A 20,204-nucleotide genomic window follows, 5' to 3' on the forward strand; every position below is an offset into this window, starting at 1 on the left:
TTGGGGTGATATTGAGGAGTTGGAGTGGAGTTGGGGTGATATGGAGGAGTTGTAGGGGGAGTTGAGGTGATATAGAGGAGGAGTTGGGGATGATATAGGAGTTATAGGGGGAGTTGGGGTGATGTGGGTTGTTGGAGGGGGAGGTGGGGTGATATGGAGGTGTTGTAGGGGGAGTTGAGGTGATATGGAGTAGCTGGAGGGGGAGTTGAGGGTGATATTGGAGTTATAGGGGGAGTTGGGGTGATGTGGGATTTGTAGGGGAATTGGGGTGATGTGGGAGTTGTAAGGGTAGTTTGATATGGAGGAGTTGTAAGGGAAGTCGGGGTAGTATTTGAGTTGGAGTGGGAGTTTGGGTTGATATGGGAGTTGTGGGGGAGTTGGGATGATATGTATTTGTAGGGGGAGTTGGGGTGATATGGGGAGTTGGAGGGGGAGTTGTGGTGATATGGGAGTTGTCGGGGTAGTTGAGGTGAAATGGAGGTGTTTTAAGGTGAGTTGGGATGATATGTATTTGTAGGGGGAGTTGGGGTGATATGGAGGAGTTGTGGGGGAGTTGGGTAATATGGGAGTTGTAGGTGGAGTCGGGGTGATATGGAGGAGTTGTAAGGGGAGTTGAGGTGATATAGGTGTTATAGGGTAAGTTGGGGTGATAAGGGGAGTTGAAGTGGGAGTTAGGGTGATATGGGATTTGGAGGGGGAGTTGGGGTGATATGGAGGAGTTGTAGGGGTAGTTGATGTTATATGGGACTTGTAGAGGGTGTTGGAATTATATAGGTGTGGGATGGGGATTTGGGGTGATATGGAGGAGTTGTAGGAGGAGTTGGGGTGATTTGGAGAGTTGTAAGGGGAGTTGAGGTGATATGGGAATGGCAGGGTGAGTTAGGTTGATATGTAGGAGTTGTAGGGGAAGTTGGGGTGATATTGAGGAGTTGTGGGGAGATGTGGTTGTTATAGGAGTTATAGGGGGAGTTGGTTTGATATGGGGTGTTCGAGGGGGAGTTGGGATGATATGGGAGTTGGAGGGGATTTGGGGTGATATGTAGGAGTTGTAGGGGGAGTTGGGGTGAGTAGGAGTTGTAGGGAGTGTTGGGGTTGTATGGGGGAGTTGTAGAGGGAGTTGAGGTGATATGGAATTTTTAGGGGTATTTGTGGTGATATGTAGAGATGGAGGATGAGTTGGGGTGATATGGAGGAGTTGTAGGGGGAGTTGGGGTGATATGGGGAGCTGATGTGGGAATTGGGCTGATATGGGGAGTTGGAGAGGCAGTTGGGTGCTATGGGGAGTTGGAGGGAGAGTTGGGATGATATGGGAGTTGGAGGGGGAGTTGGGGTGATGTGGGGGTTGTAGGTGAGTTGGGGTGATATGGGAATTGGAGGGTGAGTTGGGGCTATATAGGAGTTGTAGTAGGAGTTGGGGTGATATGGGAGTTGGGGTGATATTGGAGTTGGAGCTGGTGTTGAGCTGATATGGGAGTTGTAGGGGGATTTGCTGTGATATGTGGAGTTGGAGGGGAGTTTGGGGTCATATGGAGGAGATGTGGGGGAGTTTGGGTGATATGGTAGTTGTAGGGGGATTTGGGGTGTTATGAGAGTTGGAGGGTGAGTTGGGGTGATATGGAGGATTTGTAGGGGGATTTGGGGTGATATGGGATTTTTAGGGGGAGTTGGGTTGATATGGAGGAGATATAGGGGGAGTAGGGGTTATGTAGGAGTTGCAGGGAACGTTGGGGTGATATGAGGAATTGTAGGGGTAGTTGGGGTGATATGGGAGTTGTAGGGAGTTTGGGTGATATGAGCATTGGAGGGTGAGTTGGGTTGATATGGAAGAGTCATAGGGGGAGTTGGGGTGATTTGGGAGTTTTAGGGGCAGTTTTGGTGATATGGGAGTTGCAGGGAGATTTGAGGTGATATGGGGAGTTGAAGGGGTAGTTGGGCTGAAGTGGGGAGTTGGAGGGGTAGTTGGGGTGATATGGGGAGTTGGGATGATATGGGAGTTGTAGGGGGAGTTGGGGTGATATGGAAGTTGTAGGGGGAGTTGGGGTGATATGGGAGTTTTAGGGGGAATTGGGGTGTTATGGGAGTGGAGGGAGTGTTGGGGTGATATGGAGGAGTTGTAAGGGGAGTTTGGGTGATATAGGAGTTATAGTGTAAGTTGGGGTGATATGGGGAGTTGGAGGGGGAGTTAGGGTGATATGAGATTTCGAAGGGGAGTTGGGCTGATATGGAAGATTTATGGGGTAGTTGGTGTTATATGGGACTTGTAGGGGGAGTTGGGGTTATGTAGGTGTGGGATGGGGATTTGGGGTGATATGGAGGTGTTGTAGGGGGAGTTGGGTAATATGGGGAGTTGGAGGGGGATTTGGGGTCATATGGGAGTTGTAGGGGGAGTTGAGGTGATATGGGAGTTGTAGGGTGAGTTAGATTTTATGGAGGAGTTGTAGGGGGAGTTGGGGTGATATGGAGGTATTGTGGGGAGAGTTGGGTGATATAGTAGTTATAGGGGGAGTTGGATTGATATGGGGTGTTCAAGGGGAAGTTGGGATGATATGGGAGTTTTAGAGGGAGTTGGGTTTATATGTCGGGTTTGTAGGGGGAGTTGGGGTGATATGGAGGAGTTGGAGAGGGAATTGGGGTGATATGAGGGGTTGTAGGGGGAGTTGGGGTGATATAGAGGAGTTGGGGGGCAAGTTGAGGTGATATGTGAGTTGGAGGGGGAGTTGGGGTGATATGGAGGAGTTGCAGAGGGAGTTGGGGTGATATGGGTGTTGTAGTGGGAGATTTTTTATATGGGGAGTTGAAGGGTGAGTTGGGGTGATATGGGAGTTGTAGGGGAGTTGGGTGATGTGGGAGTTGTAGGGGAGTTGGGTGATGTGGGAGTTGTAGGGGGAGGTGGGGTGGTATGAGAGTGGAGTGGGAGTTGGGGTCATATGTGGAGTTGGAGGGGCAGTTGGGGTGATATGGCAGTTGGAGGGGCAGTTGGGTGTTATGGTGGCATTGGGGAGGGCATGATCACATTGAGCTCTGTATATGTATGAAATCCTCATACATATACAGAGTAAAAAAAATTAAAAAGGAATCAGATGCCTAATTCTCGGTTATAATTACTTAGAAAAAAATGGTTAAACACTTTAAGACAAAGCTAAAAGAGGTACATTAAGACATAGAGTTGAAAAAAGAAAGTGTTGGATAAATCTATCTCTCTTGCTCTTAGGCTTAGCCAATATGGAGAAACTGAGGCACCGAGACAGTGTAATGAGGGTCTCGGTGAGTGCTGGGCACCCCAAAGTCATTACACAGCTCCTTATACTTCACTTTCTTCATTCTGGAGAATAAGGGCAGGAAGCCATGGTGACCAAGAGCTACCCAGATCTCACAAGATGGAATTCAAGGTGAAGCTGATTTGGCCTCTGAGACAGTAGAGTGAAGTAGACAAAGGGAGCCTTCCTGGTGCTTAACACTGAACAGAGAAGCATGGGCTGATGAGAAAGATACCTAGCAAAAGTCCCTCTTCCTTAGTGTCGTCATCTTTTGGAAAATTGATTTTTTTTTTTAATCATCTCTGGTCACACCAGTCACATGTATAAGGGTGATTGGATTATAAGGCAAACTGTCAGTCCAATAAGTGTGTGTTTGGAGATGGCCAAGCAAAGTTATCAGAGCAGAGGACAAAGGTGTGTCTTCATCTGCAAAGATGGGCTTTTAAAGACTGTGTTGCTGAAACTGGAGAAGGTGGAAAAATTCAGTTACAATAAACAGGCATTAGCTAACTTAGTGATAGATATTACTTTCTATAGGGTCTAGCTGTCAGGCCAAGTTTTATAATCCACATAACAACAAACAAAAAAGGCGACAAACTTGTGTGAAGCAGAGCCAAGCATCTCCATAGAAAATGCTAGTCCTTAGTATACCGAGGTCAGAGGTGTAGAGTGCTTGTATTAAGCTCTGAGATTATCTGGCAAATACTTGGCGGTCTTTACTGTGGGTTGCTTCTGCTGTGCCCTTGTTTGCCTTTTGAATGCCCTATGAAATCAGAGATGCTGCCGAATTTTGCAGTGTTTTTTTTCACTTCTGTATAACCCCCCAAAGCATTACCTCATTCTGCTTGGTGCAAATCTATCAGCGCTGGTATGAAGTCATTTCTGCTTGAGCTTTAGAAAAGGCGTCTTCTTTTCCAAGTGAGCTTTTGTCTGCTTCCCCCCTCTCCCCCTCTTCCTCCTCCTCCTTCTAATAACTGTCATTTTCTCTGCGCGTTACCTCATGTTTTGGCTGCAGCCCAGATGAATCTGGAGGGGAGAAAAGCATGCTTTCAGACCAATTCACGCACATATCATTTTTCTTTTCATTAAGAAATTACTCTTTGAAGAAAATCAATAATGTTCTATGACTGAGGGGGAAGAGGTGAGTGTTGCCCTGGCAATTCGAATCTCTCAAATTAGACTGCTTTCAGCCAGATGGTGCTGATGGGGAATTTGTCCGTTTTTGTTCCCACAGCTTGGGCCCATGGTGACCCCAGGAAAATGGCCTATCCTACGGACAGCCAGGGACATTTTTGTGGCCAGAAGGGAACCCCCAATGAGTGAGTATGGCCACCTATGTTTTGCATGGTTTTACTCTCTAAGCCGGAATGTACACACATCAGCCTAGTCTCATGGGACCTGGTAGGCAGGCTGAGACTCAGGAGGAGGTTTCTCCTGGCTCTTCTTACAGACAGCTGTAAGTGGTTTGGAGATTTTATGCTCTGCATCTCCACTCTGATTAGGGAAAATAAAATTAAAAGTAAGGATGGGACCAGCAGCCATATTTAGAGCATGCCCTTTGGATTGGGCTATTGTGCGGCCATATTGAACAGTGGTTGAATTGCCTATACCATACTGCTGTTGGGCTGTTTTTGCTATAATGTTTACCTACAATCATTCTGACTTTTGTAGTGTTCCTAGGTCTTCAATGATCTTTGGGGGCAATTTGACAACTGTGGACAGCACGGGAGGGGGAAGCGGGGGAGGTGCCCAATGTCAATCATAACAGAGGTGTCTGTTTTTGAAAGCATGCTTTCTATTTATTTACCTAAAATAAAGCAAACAGACAAAACCCACAACTCACAGTTTTAGAAAAACTTTTATCCCTTTCTCAGGGTCCATTTCTTTCTTTCGCCTTCACTAATTGGGTTGCTGCTAGATCTTCTGGCTCTTTGCAACCTGTTGAGTTTCTGGCTTTGAATAGCTATGGAACAACGAAAGTCCCATTAACAAGAGGGTTGCAATAGAAACACAATCCAGAATGCTCAGTTCTGTGTCTGTAGTGCCACCCATTACTGAGAACGTGTTATGGCAAGAGATGGATCGATTCATTAAAGAGCTGAAGAATCCACAGGCAGAATAACTGCAGAGAAACCAGAAATCCTAGAAGTTGGAAGAGAGAGCAGGACACCCTTATGATCATATCAAGGCAGATTTGGGGAGTGCTTGCCTACAAAAAGCCTCTGTATAAAGACACCTCAACTAAATTTGAATCCAAGATATAAATGTATTTTAACTTTAGAAAACAAACAAGACAAAACACAAACACGCACACTCACCACACACTCACACTCACACACCACAGAACTCACAAGATCCTCAGGTACTTTTAAATGTGATTTTTAACAGGTTTTATATAACAAGTCTTCCAGGCTTGATCCCCTGACCCATTTACGTCAGACAAAGAGGTGGCCCCCCAAACTGCAGTATATAAACACTATCCAGAAATGATCTTGCCTAACAGACTATTTACTCCAATACAATGTCTGATAAAGATTAGTTTGAGATAGAACAGATTTCAGCAATATGTGTCAGTTCTGGTCCCTCCATCTTCTGAAACCTAACAGACCCCTTGGGGAAAGTGCCCATGACTTCAATAACCAATTCTGTTCATACTGCTTTCTAGTTGCATCTGTGTTATCATCGTGAGAATATCATTTGCTTGTATTCCTATAGTTCTTTTTGTAATTTCTTTTTATATATTTAAGCTTCCAACTTAGCTGGAACATATTTTTGCATAAGCAGGATGGAGCAGGAGTCAAACTTTTTTTTTTTCCAACTGCAAAAAACCAATTACTTCAAAACATTTTGTTGGATAATAGGATTTTTATATTTTCAATTTCCTACAAAATTATCATATGATAAATGTATACTTTTTCTGAATTTTAACCCTATATTAATATATTTAGGCCTTCCAGTAGCTTCCAATAGTTTAAAAGTGCACTATGTCTCTCTCTCTGTGTGTGTGTGTGTAAACATGTATGTATGGATACCCATGAGAGCAGAAGAGGCCATTGGATCTTATAAAAACCTATACAAAGTTTTTATATCAACTTGCCACAAGCTAGAGTCATCAGAGAAGAGGAAGCCTCAACTGAGAAAATGGCTCTGTAACATCTGGCAGTAGGCCAGCCTGTAGCACATTTCCTTAATTAGTGATTGACATGTTGCCCCCACCACCACCACCACTGTGGGTGGCGCTGATGATTCTGGGTTCTATAGAAACCCAACTGAGCAAGCCAGTGAGCAGCACCCACCATGGCCTCTGCATCAGCCCCTGCCTCCAGGTTCCTCCTCCGCTTGAGTTTCTGCCCTGGCTTCCATTGGTGATGAACTGAGGTGTGGAAGGGTAAGCTGACTAAACCCTTTCCTCCTCAAACTTCTGTGATCATTGTGTTTGATCTCAGCAATAGTAATCCTAAGTAAGACAAATATGGTGGAGTTGTTGTTTTAATTATCATAATAAAATGTACTAGTTTAAAATTTTAACGAAAAGTTACTTTAAATTATGCATATAGACTTGACGGGTAAGTAAAAATACTTAAAGCAAGTCAAATTTTACTCAATATTAATTTTTTAAAGTAGGGGGCTGGAGAAGTAACAGCGTTTAGAACACTGGCTACTCTTCCTGAGGACTCAAGTTCAATTCCCAGCATCCTCAGTGTTCTTACTTTTTCCCAGTAGGACCTACATCTGATATGTTCAAGCATTTACCAATACTGTCACCTACTGGGACCTAGCCTTTGTGGATGGCCTGCGGAAGAACTTTCAGAGAGACTCATACTGTCTCCTGTCACAGCCAAAACAGCCACAATGAAACGAAGCAAGAAATTATAGCCAGTACCAGGCAGTAGACAGAATGGAATGCAAACAGTGTGCTTGTCTGTCAAAGGAGATTGATTAAATGGGCTCTAATATGATTATATAACGAAATACCATTTATCTTGGGCTCTGATATGATTATATAACGAAATACCATTAATCTTTCAAGGTATTATGTACAGCTGTGTTTTTGACGTGGAGATGTGCCTGATACGGTTCAGTTCAAGAAGCAAAGTTGGGCCAAGTGATGGCTCAGTGGGTAAAGGCTCTTGCTGCCACACCTGGCCTCCTGAGTTCATTCTGGAACACACAGAGTGGAAGGAGAGAGTTGTTCCAGCCTTTCAGGAAAGGGGCCAGGGAGATGACTTAACTAGTAAAGTGCCCGCTGTGTAGGCATGTAGACCTGAGCCCAGTCCATTCAAGTCATGTTTAAAAAGCTGGGTATGGTGACCCATGCTTGTGACTCAGTGCTGGGGAGCCAAGGCAGGCAGATCACCAGATCACTGGGCTCACCAGACAACCAGCCTACTTGGTGAACTCCAGGCCAGTTAGGAACCCAGTCTTTAAATAAGTGGTTGATGCCCAAGGAATGATATCTGTGGTTAACACACACACACACACACACACACACACACACACACACACACACACACCAAAGCATACCAGAGGCAATGAAATGGACTTTCATGTAACTTTTGACCTAGGACTAGCTGATAAAAATGTATTTATTAAAGTAAGGCAGGAAATAATGTGCATATTTCTGTGCCAGGATGCAGTAGGCACATCTCAGGATGAGTAAACCCAAGTCAGGGCCACGCTCTGGTCAGTGTAGCCACCGGGGTGATTGTATTTGTGCTGTGATAGCTTTGCAGCTGACCCTGGATTCATAATACGTAGGAGAGATTCCTCATAACTAGGCGCAGAGCCTTGTGTTGAGAGGGCGTTGTCATACCTGGGATAGTGAGGAATCCTGACTTTTATGCTTTATCTACTCCCAGTGGGAAGGACTGTGGGAGAAACACTGATAGTTTCCTGAAATTACAAACCAGATTTAACCACAGCTTCAGAGGGCACAGAAATGTAGCTACGTGTAACTGTGTAACTTTCTCTGCACAGGGGAAATTGCTCACTACGTTTGGCTTCAAGGCCTGTTAGCTGGTCCACTAGAAAGCAGGAATTTGGTTGGTTGTGGCTCCACCTTCTGGGTACTGCAAGAACTTCAGCTAACAAAGATTGCTGGGAGGGTTTTCAACAGAGATTGTGCACAGATCCCTGACTGGGAAAGAAAACAACTTTCAGGTCTCCATAGAACTGTTCACAAAATGACGACTGTCCCACAAATCTGTTCGAATACGTGACCAACCCCAATCCTCCTATTCGATTTAATTTTTAAATTTTGCATGAATTTGGACATAGATCCTGTGTCTCTAGAAGGCATCTGGTAGACCAAATTTTGCCCCAATTTTTAAAATTTAAAATAACTATATGTACTTGAAAGCAAATTACATGGTAATGAAGAACCTGTAACAAAAGGAGTGGCCACCCACCTTGACATTTTGCCCATAATGTATTCCACAATGTATACTCTTTCCTGTCTCAGGTTTAGTTCCGGCAATTTAATAAAAGCGTCTTTTGGTGGTGTTCTTATTCTATTAGTTGATACTTTGTTACCTTTAGGTGGTATCCATTGATAACCTGCCCTGGAAAACCAACTTTGTTCCTCTTTTTATCCACACGCCCACGTCTGAGCTTAGATGGCTTTCTGGCCCCTTTCAGTAGGATATTGATAATGTCCCTCTACTTCTTGTCCTAACTTGACAGTGTCTGGGATCCTCTTTGTGCAAGAGAGTGATATCCCCCCGCCCCCACCATCTTCCCTCTGGTTTTCCTTTTCTGTTCCACTATGCAGTTTCTATATTTACTTTCTCCTTTGCGCGGTCCACTTTGTCACCATGCACACTTAGTGTTGTAACTTCAGCAGAGCCTGGCATGGTCTGTTGTGTTTGATACCAGGAGCTGGAAGCAGTGAATGACTTCAATTTTACTGTAACTACATAATCCTTATTCACTGCCAGGCTGTGTTCTTTTGTCTCTACCAAGCTCCCATATAAAATCATTAACTGCACTTTAATAATAGTGTAAGATCAGCCTGCATCTTAGTTTGTCTCAACATAGAGAAACACACACACACAGAGAAACACACACATATGCACACACTGATACACAGAGACATACACCCACATATAACAGAGACAGACATACAGAGACAAGACATACACGCACACACACACACACACACACACACAGAAATACACACATATGCACACACAGGCACACAGAGACATACACCCACATATATACAGACACACTCACAGAGACAGACATACAGAGACAAGACATACACACATAACACACACACACAGACATACACTCACATAGACACACACACCAAACATATACACAGATACATACACACACACACACACAGAGAGAAACACACATAAACTTCACACAGAATTCTAATAAAATATTTATTTGGTGCTGGATTTTATCTTAAGTACTATAATGGTTAATGTTGGTTGTCAGTTTGAGACAATTTAGAATCACAATGGAAATCACCCCTTGGCACATCTTTTGTGAGGGAGGAGTTCCTAAATTAGGTCAATTTCAAATAGAAGGCCATGGGTAGCAACATTCTTGAGCTTGGGTCCTAGAGTGCATCAAAAGGAGAAAGCATGTGGCAGCCCAGCACTCACAGCTCCCCATTTCCTGAACACAGATGCAATGTGATCAGTAGTCTCATAATCTTGCTATGAATCCCCATCATAAAGTGCATCCATGAGCCTAAAATAACCCTCTTCCTTCCTTCAGTTGCTTCATCTAGTGTTAACTAATACAAACAGCCACTGCCAGGACCATCACACATGTTCAGATTCAAATAATTTTCCCTCCCAGGAGTCTGCTTTCTCTAAAGACCTACCTCACTGCATGGTCATCTTCACCTCAGTTCATGACCATCTTCACCTCAGTTCATGGCCATCTTCACCTCACTGCATGGCCATCTTTACTTCAGTTCATGGCCATATTCACCTCAATGCATGGCCAACTTCACCTCAATGCATTGCCATCTTTACCTCAGTGCATGGCCATCTTTACCTCAGTGCATGGCCATCTTCACCTCAGTGCATGGTCATCTTCACCTCACTGCATGGCTATCTTTACCTCACTGCATGGATATCTTTACCTCACTGCATGGCCATCTTTACCTCACTGCATGGCCATCTTTACCTCACTGCATGGCCATCTTTACCTCACTGCACGCACATCTTTAACCTCACTGCATGGACAATGCTTTTAGTCCACTCAGGAACACTGTGGCTAACTGTAGGCTTCTCACAAGCTTTGATCATTGTTCAAAAGTTTCCAAATTTAGCAAGTAATGCACAGGATGCCCAGTTAAATTTTTATTTCAACTAAACAGCAACCATTCTTTTAGAATGCACGTTCTGTTCTTGGTTTCTCTGTTCTGAGAAGGTTCCCCTCTTTGTTAACTGCTTGTTTTGGTGGAGGACAACCATGGCTCCCTTCCTGAGATCAGAGATCACAGGAGGAAAGAGTGTGGAGCTCTGGCAATGCCATTTTCTCTCATATAATTTTCCCTCCTTTTTATCTGATTTATGGCCCAACTGTATAGAATAGTGGATTGAAAGGTAATTTCCCCCCAGGAACCTGAGGACATTGCATTCTGCGTTCAGAATGTCTAAGGCCAATCTGGTGGCGTGCTGGGCTGTGACCTTTCCTTCTGGAAAGTGTTTGAAATAGCATACTTCTTAGAGTTGAAAACCTCACAATTCAGCACAAGTGTTTTTTTTTTTTTCTTCTTCAAAAAATTAAGTTTTAAAATTACCATACAAAGGAGCAGGTTTTATGGCAGCATTTTTCAAAGGAATTTGTTTGTGGTGATCTTTCTCAGGCCTCTTCTCCCAACTTCCCTGATGCTGTGTGCCCTTCTGCCCCACCCCCAAAGGCTCCAGTCCACTTCCATGTCTTGCTGCCTTCCACTTAAACAAGTCTTTCCCTTCTATGGTCATCTTTCTAGGGTAGCACATGGTTACACAGGCTATACTCACACACATGCATGTGCTTTCTCTCTCTCTCTCTCTCTCTCTCTCTCTCTCTCTCTCTCTCTCTCTGTCTCTCTCTCTGTCTCTGTCTCTGTCTCTGTCTCTCTCTCTCTCTCTCTCTCTCTCTCTCTCTCTCTCTCTCTCTCTCTCTCTCTCTGTGTGTGTGTGTGTGTGAGAGAGAGAGAGAGAGAGAGAGAGAACTAGGATCTGAGTATATAAAATTCTTTAAGGAAGGATATCTTCACTTAATACAATACTGTCTAAATCCACCCATTTTCCCACAAGTTTCATAATCCCATTTTTCTTTATAGTCAAATTAAATTCCATTCAAAATAGGTCTTTTTTCCCCCTCAGGTCTCCATGAATCTTGGTAGGTATGTGTATGTGTGTGTCTTCCTGGGTATGTACATGTGTAATGTACTACACACAGGTGCACATGCCCGTGGAGGCCAGGCATCAACACTGGATTTCATTTTTATTAGTGCCCACCTTTTTTTTTCCTGGATCTTGAAGGAGACCCTTCAACCATGCCTTTACTAAAACAGCCTAACCCTAACTACAGTCTAAGCATCTGTCCTTATGCCCACAGATTAAGTGTGGTCCTTACCCCTCATCAAGGAATGTTCTCTTTGCAGCAGATGGAGACCATCACAGAAAACCACAACCAATCAAAATGCACAGTTGGGGAACCCAGTCTCAATGGATATGTCTAAGAAACACACCCACACCTAATATTCAGAAAACATTAAGGAAGTGGGCTGGGCCAGAAAGATTATACAAGCCAGAGAATAAGGGAGTTTGCTGTGAGATTGTGTCTTTAGGAATGTCAGGAGCTACACAAATAAAATCTCACCAAGCTGAGGCGTGAGCTGAACAAGGATGATATCAGTAGACGTGCCAAGGAGACGGGGAAAGCCTCAGCCCTTCACAAAGAACCGCAGGCAACTGAGGAGGCTGAGAGTGGGAGAAATGCTTTCTTCAGGGAAGAACACGTCAGTTAATGATCCAATACCAAATGGTCAGCCATGAAAGCATATGCATGCATGAGTAGCTTTATACAGACTGGACAGGTTATATTTGGTAATATATGTACATACATGTGCCTATAGCAGCAATTAATGACAGAAGAAGACATGAATTTAAAGAAAGCAAGGAGGGGTGTGTCATGGTTAGAGGGAGGAAAGGGCAGAGGGAATGATAAGACTATATTATAATCTCAAAAATAAAAGAAAAATAAAATTGATGTATCATGTCTGAGTGTGCTTATTGTCCCTGCACTTGTAGGTGTGTGCACTTGTGTGTGCCCTCAGAGGCCAGAGTAGGATTTAGGACATCCTCCTCTGTCAGGCTCTGCCTTGTGCATTTGAGACAGGATCTTTTCCTGAACCTGGGGCTAACATTTTTCAACTAGGCTGGCAGCCAGCAGACCTCTGGCATTCAGAGCCCCAGAAATCTTCATATCTCTACCTCACATAGCACCAGGGTTACAAGCTACTGCAAGATCAAGGTGACGTTTAGATGCCTACCCCAAGTGGACGCCGATGACAAGAGAATTGTATCCTCACCATGACAGTAGCAACACCTCATCAGTAAAGTGACTGTCACATAAACATGCAGACCAGTTAGAATCCCCAGCAGCTATGTAATTTGGGTACGGTGAGTATCTGTAGCCCCTGCACTCACAGGACTGAAATGGGCAGATCCCTGGAGTGCACTAGTCAGCCATTCTGACAGTCAGTACTCTAAATCGTCAAATAGATGAGGTCCCGCTTCAGTGAGAGATCTTGTCTCAAAATATAGAGGATGCAAAGAGATGGCTCTGTGAGCACTACTACACAACCTAGAGCCATGAAATAGGAAGGGCACCCCTTATGAGAGACAAGACGTTCTTAGTTGTTTGAAGCAAGATGACAGATATTTAGAACACAGTTAGGAATTAGGCTGATTTAGTAAGGTGATGATTGAAGGTTCTTTCTCCAACATCCACAAAAATAAGGTAGACATCAAAGAAGAAACCCAGTGTCAATGTCTGGCCTCTACATGCATGTGCACATGCGTGCATACACACCTACATTACACAATTACATACCCATGCAAATACCACTTCTCTTATGGGACAATGGAGATTCCTTACTCAGTTATTTGAGATAACATGCCAGCTTTGGTTTGTTCCCCTCAACACACCTGCAGTTCTGTCCCTGGTGTGTCACTTCCAAGGTTTCTACAGCCAGGAAGAGCTAAGCCCATGTATTTGACTTCGGTTTTTCTGCACCAGGCTGCCTCACTATGGCCTTCTGGTCTATGAACTCCTTTAAGTTCTCTCTTCTCAGTCCCCTCAAACAGTCACAGAGGCAGGTCTTCCACAGGGGAGGTCATCAGCTGAAAAATGACATGTTGGTCTGTCCTTCCTGGGGCACCTTCGGGTTTTGTAAGAGGCTCTCATGGAAAGACAACCCACCTCTCCTCAATGGAACTTTTCTTAACTTTCCTGTATCTTACCAACAGCTCTCTCTCTCTCTCTCTCTCTCTCTCTCTCTCTCTCTCTCTCTCTCTCTCTCTCTCTCTCTCTCTCTCTCTCCCTCTCGTCCACTCCCTCCAACCATTTCTGATTAGATGTTCAGGGTCAGGACATGGTAGGAGAGAAGGAAAAAACTAGTAGAAACTTCCACAGAGATCTTCCTATATTCCTGAGTTTGATCTTACATAGAAAGTTTTTTTTTTTTTTTCAAATGTCCCTTGTATATTTAGGCTACATTTATCGTCACAATAATTTTTACTGGTTATTTTATTTATTTACATTTCAAATGTTGCCCACATTCTAAGTCTCCCCTCCACAAGCCCCCATCCCATTTCCCCTCTTCTTTGCCTCTATGAGGGTGCTTCCCCATTCCCCCACTCCCGCCTCACTGCTCTAGCATCCCTATGCTGGGGCATCGAGTCTCCACAGGACCGTAAGCCTTCCCTCTCACTGATGCCTAAGAAAGCCATCCTCTGCTACATATGCAGCTGGAGCCATGGTCCCTCCATGTATATTCTTTGGTTGGTGATTTAGTCTCAGGGAACTTTGGGAGGGGGGTCCAGTTAGTTGATATTGTTCTTCTTATGGTGGGTTGCCATCCCCTTCGGCTCCTTCAGTCCTTCCCTGGCTCTTCCATTAGGGTCCCTGGGCTCAGTCTGATGGTTAGCTATGAGTAGATATTCTATTAGTCAGGTGCTGGCAGAGCCTCTTAGGGACAACTATACCAGGCTCCTGTCAGCAAGCACTTTTTGGCATCAGGAATAGGGTTTGGTGTCAGCGGATGGAGTGGATCATTAGGTGGGGCAGTCTCTGGATGGCCTTTCCTTCAGTCTGCTCCATTTTGTTGTCCCTGTGTTTCCTTTGGACAGGAACAATTCTGGGTTAAAAAATTTGTTAACTAGGGGGTTGGACAAATTCTTGGGACAAATTATTCTTGAGTTGTTAAACCTGTGGCTTTTTGGGGGTTTTGTTTTGTTTTTGAGGCAGAGTCTCATGCGGGCTGGCTACAAAACTGTGATGTAGCTGACAACAACTATGAATTTCTGATCTGGCTGCCCTTACCTCCCACGTGCCGACATTAATTCTGTGCTTGGATTTTATGGGGTGCTGTAGATCAAACCTAGGACTTCATGCACACTAGGGAAGCACTGAGCCAACTGAGCTACATCCCTAGCCCTGGGGATGTAACTCCTAAGACAGAGACCACCAGTTTCTGAATCCTCTGAAGAGCTTAGAGAAACAATGCTAATTCCCCATTCATACATCCAGACATGGACCCTGGAGTTGATAAGGGGAGGAAGCAGGACCTACAATCAACACCCACATTTTCCTTTTGTTCCCTAAAATTGAATAGCTGCCTGAGTCCAGTGTCATCTTGGGTTCTTTCCACATCACTGCAAAGTAGGCAGGGCTGGTGTGGTCTTCATCTCCCTATAATCGAAATGTAATATCAACTGACAGAATAACATTCCATTGAAAGCTCATGACTGCCACTTATTATAATTTGCAATAGAAAGTGTAACTACTGTCTATTTTTACACCACTACCGTAATACATGCTTATGTTAAAGAAATCCTTAAATACAAAAATTAAATGAAGAAATATAATCCCCAAACTTAGATATAATGATTTCTTTTTGCATATAATTGAATACTTATTCCTATATGTATTTCTATACCAATACATAGTAAAATAGTATTTTAATTATCTTTTAAGTAAGCTCCTCTCTAAAATAAATATATTATTAATTTTCCTTCTATTAAACATGTGTGTCAACCTCATTTCCAAGACAATACAATCATTTGCCTCGTGTTATACAATCTCTTGCTGGTGAACAATTTATTTCAACTTTTAATAATGACAAAACAGTTTTGATTGTTAGGCAATGTAAAGGCAGTGTGAGAATACGTTGCACAGAAAATGGAGCTGACCTTTAAAGGCAACGAATTCAACATTTTTGTGGTTTGGTGTGCATTCCTACCATCACTGAAAAGATTTATTTATGCTTTCTTTTTTAAAAACAGGAACAAGACAGTTTTGTTTTACTTTAACATCTTTAGATGTACCAGTCCTTCTATGATGCTCCGGCTACAGTGCTCTACCACACAGGTAAGGCCGGCCGCCTTCATGCTGGTGTTAGCAGTCCCTAACGGGCTGGGTGAGAAGATTCAGAAATCCCATGTCGAGTCTGTGTGCAGTAAGAAAATGTAAGCATCATGTCATGTTCATTTACATTCAATCAAAGCTAAAGATAAATTATGTCACAGTGACTAGGCAACTTCAGTGACAGTAACCGCTTGCTTCTATAAGCGGTCACAGTCCAGAAGTCCTTGTCGTCTGCTCCAGCCGTTTCTGTATCTTTGAATGGATTTACTGAGGAGTGTGATTGTTTGGAAAAGCTCTTTCATGGTTCTTGTGTTTCTGCTCTTTGGTTTCTGCATCTGTTTGAGTAGGTAATCTCTACACTCATACACATTGAACACATGGGCACACACATAACCTCACTAAAAAGGAGTTTTGTTGTCTCTCTCCCTGAATTAAGAGGCAAATGCCTTGAGGATAAGGATTCTTACCGGGTTTGTCTCCCACTGTTTTCACATCACCTCCAGATCTCCTAGAGTGGGTGATCAGAGAATATCTATGGAATGAACGAGCCAGTAAATCAATGAACGGCCCTCTTCCCATCCTTTCCACTACACAACATACAACAAATTCATGCTTGGTAGTTTCATAGATGTTTTCCTAGATTATTTAGGACATATATGTATATGGTGTTACATAACAAATGTGGTATTTTAATCTTCAGTACAACTCACTCTCCCAGGTCCACAATCCTTATTTATAATAGTGTTGAGTCACCTGAACTGACATGGTAACAATGAAGAATGGTGTTGAAAGTGTCCTGTGAAATCCATAGGAATCACAGCTCAGCAGAATATGTTGCAGCTGCAGCTGTGCACTCTGCATTGGTTGGCCCTGCAATAGTGTATCCATAGATCAGAGCTATCTATATTCCATGCATAATATTTTTCTCAATTGGCAGTATGGTCCTAAGCCCTTGAATAATGGGCCAGCATCAGTTTGGATACCCAGCTTCAGTGTGACCTTCTTGACTAATTATAGCTTGATTGCTTCTAATCAGCATCTCATTTGAAGTGAACAACTTGGTCTGATAGAGGAAAAGAAGAAATATCAGTTGCTATGGTTTTGTGGTTGTTGTTTTAAACTCATTTGTCTTTTAATTGAAGTTCATTATGACTCTCTTTGACAAACTACTTTTTTTCCATTTAATTGCTTTCTTCTTCGTGTTGCAAATGCACCAGTTTGTATGTGTAGTATACATTGTGTGTGTATTTGTAAGTGTAGAATTGTCAGGGTCTCAGAGGCAGCATCTTGCATTATATGAATCTCAAGAGAATATTGACTCTTTGAGTTTCCTCTTTAATAAACTCAGCAAAATGTATCCGTCTTCTATCTTCCTCCACATTATGAACCAAGAGTCAAAGCTATCATGTCACTGAGGAATCTACTAACCTGTTCATGACTTATTCACCCTAGCTCCAATCAGAGTGAACTTTTTCCATTCACACTGATAATAACTTTGACCTTCTTATAAAACATGTGGACGTGTTAGATGCTGTCAGTGTCTCTATATGCAGCTTTAAGACATTCCAAGCTTCTGCTAGAGGTATATGAGTGTGTGTGTGTGTGTGAGAGAGAGAGAGAGAGAGAGAGAGAGAGAGAGAGAGACAGACAGACAGACAGACAGACAGACAGACAGAGAAGTGCATATGTATATGAGTAGGTGTAAAGGAGAATCTTGTGGAAGAGTGGATGCAAGATGGCTTGTCTTATGCTGTCAAACTTTTAGAAGGCATTGGACTCCTGTGGCTATCACACAACATTACTGTGAGACATGAGGTATGCATTTAGTTCTCCTACTGAGATGTATGGCCAACACCAAGTGCCCTTGTAGACAGTAGAAACAAGTCAAAAGGTGTGAAAGCAGCTCACTTAGCAGCCGTGCTTTTGCCGAATTGCCAGTAAGAACAATCACCAGTGCTTTGACCAGCTATTCATCTCTGCATTATTTATAACCCACAAATAGAAGCTTCTCTAAGCAATGCTGAGAGAAGTACTAACCTAAGGATAGAAAAAATGTAAATATAAATATTTAGAAAGCAGTTTTACAACACGTCCATTCAGAAAAACAACAGCAATAGCTCCCTCACCCCACCCCACCCCTGGCCTGTATATTTGATGCCTATGCACCTTTGAACAGGTTTAAAGTATCAGGTTTAAGTTCCCTCCTGTAGAGCAGGCTTCAAATCCAATCAGAAAGCATCTGGTTACCAACATATCAGCCATGCTGCTAATGCACCAGTGGGCACACCTTGATGGCCAATTGACATTGTACCTCACAGGGTTCACAGATGAGTAAGACATTCTAGCAACATGAAAGCTACAAATGGTACAGAGGATAAGTTATTGTTGACTGATCAGCCCTAAGCAGGGTGTCTATATTACCCATTTGAGAGTCTAAGAGAAAGAAGATGAAGAATATTGCTCTGAAATGCAGTCTTCTGGAAAAACATGGTATTGCATCCATGAGTTCATAGCATTCACGTGCAAGAGAGGTTCCGTCAGCATTCCTTCACAATGCGGGAGAGGTTCAGGAAGCCTTGCTCCACCCTGAAGCACTATTAGCAGTTGATGGTTAGGTGCGTGGTGAGGAGTCATATTTGTCAGCCGTGTAGTCACTGGTAAGTTGCTGATGGTGGAAAGAAAGGAAGAAAAAAAGAAAGGAAGGAAGGAAGGAAGGAAGGAAGGAAGGAAGGAAGGAAGGAAGGAAGGAAGGAAGAAAGAAAGAAAGAAGAAAGAAAGAAAGAAAGAAAGAAAGAAAGAAAGAAAGAAAGAAAGAAAGAAAGAAAGAAAGAAGAGAATTCAGCAGGGGTGGGAAGAAGGCGAGAAAGAGAAGTAATGGGGTATGATATCATTATGATATTGTCAAAGTATTAAAACATTGAAAAGGAATAATTACTAAAGGCTTGGCCGGGGATGATGGACAGGCTGGGTCACGGATTTCCATGGGAGCTGAGCTGATGAGGAGATGCACAGAAGTTGATGCAGCTCTCTCAGTTTGGTAGAGCTTTTATTTCTTTTTAAAATCATAAGCAAAAGCAAAACCAACAGACTGTACCTCCCCTGTTCCTACCATTTTTAATGGAATTACACATTGGATTGCTGTCACTTTGTCATGGCTCTGTGGATGACCACAGTAACCTGGTTTGTCACTGATATGCCCTAAGTCCATTACTATAAAATAATTGCACAGGTGACCTGGTTTGTCACTTTTCTCCAAGTCCATTTCTGTAAAGTAATTGCATATGTAACCTCTCTTGCCCATGTCTACATAGTGTTGATACCACTCTGTGGTGATTAATTGTGGCAGATATCTAGATTTGGCTTATTTCTTATTGTGACAAACTGTGATTATGTTTTCAGAATTATGGGAAACTCACAGACATGGATGAATATTTCCCATGTACATTAACAACTGTCAGAATATTTCAAAGCTGTTTTGTTCCTACAGAAAACAAAGGAAGACTGTAACCTAGAATGTACATAGACTCAGCCATATACAAATTCAGGCAATTACAAGAAATGCCTTGCTAAAAATCATGACAGAGGACCTGGGTTCACTGCCTAGGCACCCACATCATGTGACTCACAACCTTCAATAAGTCCCACCCCAGAGAATGTTCTACAGTCTTTAGGTACCTGCATGCACAGCACACATATTGGCATAGATATATATAAGTGTGCATACATATCTACACACACACAAATATCAAAAATGAAAACCTTTAAAGAGATTTTTAAAAAAATCATTTTCCTATGGTAGAAATCACCAGATTTGCACATAGAACTGTCTCTCATAGGTACACACTGAATGGATATAAAATTAGTGTAATCCAAGTGAGGGGAATGGTTATATTACCTCATAGTGTATGCAAATTATTGCTTTCTGGAGAATCTGAGTGGCAAGCGTTCGGAGACTTCTGCTTCTTGCAACTACTTTTGGATCTACATTTATCAAGTTAAAAAATAAATTGCCTAGAATTTTTAAACTTTATCCACACTTATACCTGTATGTATGTACACACACACACACATAATTGTGCATATCACCAGCCAGAATCTGCGTCTGAAAGAGAACATGCTGGCTTGCCTTCTGAGTTTGGGTCACCTTACTTAACATTACACTCCCCTAGACAGGTTGGTATTAAGTCCTGAGGAGGGATAGGAGGTGGGAAAAGGACACATGGGTCCTGAAAAAGGAGAATAGGGGATAGAAGTGGGCAGTAGGGGCAACTGGATGGAGGCGGTAGAAAAGAAGCATGAAAACACTTGGTTGGAAATGTTAAAATGGTCTCTAATGCA

At 43.1% G+C, this 20,204-nt stretch overlaps 1 protein-coding gene across 17 annotated transcripts in view; it reads left to right on the top strand.

The window, feature by feature from the left end:
* Positions 1-20,204, top strand: part of Slc44a5 (solute carrier family 44, member 5) — a 298,312-nt gene that overhangs the window by 244,833 nt on the left and 33,275 nt on the right. For 16 of the 17 annotated variants that reach the window (XR_375525.4, XR_375526.4, XR_375527.3 and 13 more), the window contains 2 exons: positions 4,492-4,576; positions 15,785-15,869. Coding sequence is in view for 14 of the 17 variants with exons in the window: in NM_001081263.1 (NP_001074732.1) it covers positions 4,492-4,576; positions 15,785-15,869 (170 nt within the window). In the remaining 3 variants the exon portion in view is untranslated. Of the gene's footprint in view, positions 1-2,912; positions 4,399-4,491; positions 4,577-15,784; positions 15,870-20,204 lie in introns of those variants that run through there. The other variant, XM_006501501.3, reaches the window with a different exon arrangement.

Source organism: Mus musculus, chromosome 3, assembly GCF_000001635.26.
Source record: "Mus musculus strain C57BL/6J chromosome 3, GRCm38.p6 C57BL/6J".
In the NCBI taxonomy this organism is placed as follows: Eukaryota; Metazoa; Chordata; class Mammalia; order Rodentia; family Muridae; genus Mus; species Mus musculus.